Below are 5,000 nucleotides of genomic sequence, written 5' to 3'. Positions count from 1 at the left end.
AGAATAAAACAGCTTGAAGCGACTCCTTGGTCTCCACACTTTGTGCTAAGGCAAAGGCCAACGTACTTTTATCAAGTATATTCTGTATGACTATGAATAATTTCTACGGACTGTTATGTTATGAATTACTATTGTATTATGTGTTTTCTGTGACCATTTACCTTAGTTTTTTTTTCTTATTTCCTCAATTATTTTCCGAATATTAAAGTAATATCGTCCATAATACCCTCTTTAATTAAAAATCTCCCATTTAGCTTAGGCGTGTTACTTACAGACCAGCCACTGAAAATGACCTAGATTCGCCTCTTAATTCAAGACCCCTCACACAAAATCTCTCCATCCAGGGTCGGTCTTGGGGCAGAAAACCCGGCAAGACCATATACGAAGACCGCACTGCCATGAGTAGCCTCAGTCTGGTGGTGGCGAGAGAGATTCTGCAGCGTATGGAGGAGACCCCAGTGCTAGCGCGCTTGGCTCGAGACTCCATGTCTATGCAGGTGTCCGCTTTGGCTAGGGACTCGCTCAAGCTGGGTCTGATGGCTTATATGGGTAAGTTTGGTCTCGTGGTTGGATATAGCTACCGTATGCTTTGATTAGAGATAGTGAGATAAGTGATTTCGATTTTTTTTAATGTGTTTTAGGATGAGTCTAATAATGTGTTCGAAATCCTAGTAGTTTATTGGGCATTGCTGAGAATTTGCTGTTAACTATTTACATGTCTTCTGTGATTTACTATCGGGATTAACACAATGTCATTCTCTGTTGTCGTGCAATATATATGCCATTTTTTTATATTGCATTATGAAATTATTCTATCTCCACCCATACCCATACTACATGAAGCCAAAAATCCCCAACGGAATTGAACCGAACTAATCCACAATGATACACCCAATCAATCAATCAATCAACCGAACTCTTGCATTCCAGGGTACCAAGGAGAAGACCAGTGCCTGGAAAGGACAGCATGTGAAGCGGGGGAACTCCTGAGCACCTTTACCACGGGCGCCGCCTTCATGTTCACCGCCCTTGACTATGTCGCCCCTTTCCCCTTACGGCGGTATCTCAGCGTGGCCAGAGACGCGGCAGAGGGGCATAGTTGCCTCTATTACAGGTGAGTTGAACTAGGTTGGTGTTTTGAATGGGTTTGTGGGCTGCGATCAGATGGGTTCAGTTATGTTTGTTTTTTTGGGGTTTGTGGGCAGGGATCAGATGGGTTCAGTTATGTTTTTTATGTGTTTATGGGCGATTATATGGGTTCAGTTATGTTTTTTTTAATGTTTGTGGGCAGCGATCAGATGGGTTCAGTTATGTTGTTTTTTTAATGTGTTTATAGGAAGCGATCAGATGACTTGGCATGCATTAGCCAGTCAGCTTTTAAAATTTTGGCCCTTCTTTAGTTAAGGTTTAGTGATTGCCTTAAGTGATAGGAAAGTAACGGTTATAGTAGTTAGGTCTATAGTACTTGATGGCTCTTAAGATTTATTCACGTGAATCTATATCAATTGTTTTCTCTTTTTGTTTCGTTTGATCACGTTATTGAACACGTCGATGTTTCAATGCTCCAGATTTGTAAGGTTTTGACATTGATTAATTGGATTGATTTGAATGTTTAGATCACGTGTTGAACAAATTTAGAAATGTAATTTTAATACCATTAGAAAATGTTTTTGAACAAATACATGAATGATAAAAGAACACGATTAAAGAGAACTAATGCATTCAATTGTAAAGTTTATAATTTGTGTGCAGTGGACAAGGCATGTAATTGATAATGGTAATGGTAATGATGATTACACGTACACGCGCACACGCACACACACAAACAATCAAACAAACACAAAAACAAACAAACACACACACACAAACAAACACAAACACACACAAACATACACACAAACACAAACAAACAAACAAACAAACACTCATTTAGTACTGAACGAAAGGGAAAGGGGCCGAGCGAGAGAACCGGGAAGCACCGACCCTGATTTCACCATGGTAGGATCCTTCCGCTTTTGAGGTCGACCTTGAGAGAGAGAAAAAGAGCGAGGGCTTCCTCCTCTCACTCCTGGTATTCTGTCACCTTGATCTTGGCCTTAGTTGAACGACCCCGAGCGGGACATTTCGGCTTACTATTGAGTCAGATTCTTGTACGGGGTGGGCGGGTGGGTGGGGGTGGGGGGTGTGGGGTGTAAATCATGTGCGAGTATTAAGGCATGTGAGGTGTTTGTTTGTTTGTTCTTTGTGGATGATAGGATTGTGTGTTAATGCTTGAATGTTAGGATGTTGGGTCTCGAGTTGTGTGCTTGTGTGTGTATATATAAGGGTTATGTTTTATTTTATGGACATTAGGATTGTGTGGTTGAGTGTGCATTCAAGAGAGATGTGTCAACTGGCTGATGAACGTCTAGGTACACTTCAAAATAGACTTTATATATGATGTATGGTTTAAAATCTCTCTTCTGTTTCCCTTTCCAAAGATGTGGCGCTCGGCCTCATCGGGAACTGGGTGTCACAGAGACGAATGAACTGGAATAGTTCTCAGTCCTCTTGGGGCGAGGAACCAGTGCGCTTGGAACACACCAGTGCTTGCAGGACGACCACCGACTACACAGATACATCTTCAGTGTCTCGTAAATGGTAACAGAACAACCTGGTGTATTTTCAGTACTGCCAAAACCACCCAGCAACTCGACACTGCTATCGGAACCGCCTACAACCTCTGCAATGCTTTCCAAACCGCATATTTCCTCTGTAGTGCTATCAAAACCGCCCAGTGTTTCTACAGTGGTACCAGAACCGCTTAGTGCCACTGCAGTGCTACCAGAACCGCCTGGTGCCACTGCAGTGCTACCAGAACCGCCTAGTGCCACTGCAGTGCTACCAGAACCGCCTGGTGCCACTGCAGTGCTACCAGAACCGCCTAGTATCTCTCTACCAGAACAACCCAATATCTCTGCAAACCTACCCCGTACTTCTTCTATTCCACCACAATTTTCTGTTGCCTCTGCAGTGCTACCAGAACCACCCAGCTTCTCTCCAGTGCTACCAGAACTTCCTACCTCTACAGTTCTTCGGAAGTTTCACAATTAAGAGGTACCCTATCTAACATCACGTGACGGGATACACTGCATGTGAACACTTTAATTCGATTTTATCATAGGTTTGTGATATGTAATTCCTGATTTTTTTTTTCATCGAGTCTTAATTAACTTATTGGAGCGTGGAGCATGATTTTTAGTTATATTTACTGTAGTTTTTTTTTTTAAGGAAGACTGAGGCTGTTTTAAAAGTCTTTATCTCGGTACTAATTAACATTTAAAAAGGACTACATAATATAGAGTTAATAATCCTCTTACGAGAGGCTTAAAATTAACATATTCTTCATTACAAGTGCGTTACCTTTATACCAGTGAAAAGGGATTTAATAAAAATTTTAGAACATTTTATGCTTTTCTTTCGCCTTGATATGGGGTTAAGTAGGATTTAACTTCTGGAGAAAAGCCAGAAAAAGGAATATAATTTTCTACACTGATGAGGAATATTTCTTATTCGTGCAATTTATGATTGAATGTAAACACGAAGACAAAACCTATATCATCTTGTAAATCTGAATTTTGGTGATCGATATCAATAATAATAGTAATTTATGCTAAATAACGGATAACAAACAAGAAAATACGCAATTTGATAAGGAAAAAAAATACGAATAAACATATCTATCCGATACCCCCCCCCCCCCAATCCAAATAGCACAAATATCTCTATCCGACGCTAATAGCCATAATTACAAGACAAGACCATCTTTTAAAGTGCCTAGAAACAAACTAGAGAAAAGAACCGAAAATACTTACTATTTATCGAAGCGAAGGCTGGAGACACCAGACCGACGGAAGCCAAAATGAAGACAAACACACGCATCTTGGCAGTTAACAAGCGGTTGTTTATGTAGAACTTAGTCGTTTTGGAGTATTTGAAGTAGTTAGAAAAACAACTCAATCGGGATATTCAGTACTATATGACTTAGTTTTTTTTAAATGGATGTTAGTTCTATAAACACTAAAAGGTTTACAAGTCGGATAAGCAGTGGGTTTATCCCGAACGAATGAGAGATGTGTACAGCTAACGCTCCTACGGGTCGTTTTGTGCCTTGCCTTAACCTACGTGAAGTATATGTAGTGAGCGGCAAGGTTAACCCCAGTCGACCTAGAGTGTGACGTCAACGGCCGATGTACGGTCGGGGGGAGGGGGGTATATATGGGGGATAGGGAGGGTACGGTGAATCAGGGAAAGGGGGGAGGGGGGGTGAGGGACGGACGGACGGACGGACGGAGGGAGGGAAGGGAGGAAGGGGATGCTGGGGTGGGAGAGGTGTTAAGGGGGAAGGGATGGGGGGGGGGAGGGGCCCCATCATTGACCTTGTCCCGGGTGTCGCGGTGAACCAGCATAGCCCGCGTTGCCGAAAGGGACCTTGCTCTGGCGGCTGGATGCGCCTCCATGTGTTTGCGGCGGCGGCGGGGGGGGGGGGGGGGGGGGGGGTACAATTGATAGCGGGTAAAACACTTCCTCATTTAGCTGTACATATTCCCTCCATTTAGCCTTTTCCTGGTTTTACATTTCCTCGTGTTGACTGCATATATATGTGTGTATGTGTGTATGTGTTTTCACCACCTTCCCTCACTGCCCCTTTTCCTTTTTTTTTCTTTCGTCTATCCTAACTGTTTCGTCTCGCCTCCACGATTAATCCGCGGGGAAAGAACCTAGGTTAACCTTTCTGCGAAAAAAAAAAAAAAAATCATCAGCTTTCGCTCTCTCTAACTCAGCATCGACCCGTCCCACATCTCTCCGAGTACGTGCTTTCTTTTTCTTTCTTTCTTTCTCTCCTTTCTACTCATTTATCATTTTTCTTGCTTGCTTGCTTGCTTGCTCGCTCGCGTCCTAGTTTCAAAGGCAGAAAATCCCTCCAATGTACGTCACACCGGAAGCTGATGCAAGAGGAT

The 5,000-nt window shown here is 42.7% G+C and overlaps 2 protein-coding genes across 2 annotated transcripts in view; one reads left to right on the top strand and one right to left on the bottom strand.

The window, feature by feature from the left end:
• Positions 1 to 3,445, top strand: part of LOC122243497 (uncharacterized) — a 4,740-nt gene extending 1,295 nt beyond the window's left edge. The window contains exons 2-4 of the mRNA XM_043001103.2: positions 345 to 549; positions 931 to 1,114; positions 2,481 to 3,445. Coding sequence (XP_042857037.2) covers positions 345 to 549; positions 931 to 1,114; positions 2,481 to 2,538 — 447 coding nt within the window. The 3' untranslated portion in view covers positions 2,539 to 3,445. The remainder of the gene's footprint in view (positions 1 to 344; positions 550 to 930; positions 1,115 to 2,480) is intronic.
• Positions 1 to 4,147, bottom strand: part of LOC122243496 (trypsin-1) — a 22,408-nt gene extending 18,261 nt beyond the window's left edge. The window contains exon 1 of the mRNA XM_043001102.2: positions 3,855 to 4,147. Coding sequence (XP_042857036.2) covers positions 3,855 to 3,921 — 67 coding nt within the window. The 5' untranslated portion in view covers positions 3,922 to 4,147. The remainder of the gene's footprint in view (positions 1 to 3,854) is intronic.
• Positions 4,148 to 5,000: the final 853 nt, after the last annotated feature.

The sequence above is a fragment of the Penaeus japonicus genome, unplaced genomic scaffold (genome assembly GCF_977035675.1).
Source record: "Penaeus japonicus unplaced genomic scaffold, GWHDUDI00000001_assembly GWHDUDI00000018, whole genome shotgun sequence".
Classification (NCBI taxonomy): domain Eukaryota; kingdom Metazoa; phylum Arthropoda; class Malacostraca; order Decapoda; family Penaeidae; genus Penaeus; species Penaeus japonicus.
Note: the sequence above shows the minus strand (reverse complement) of the source record. Positions and strands in the feature narration are given on the sequence as shown.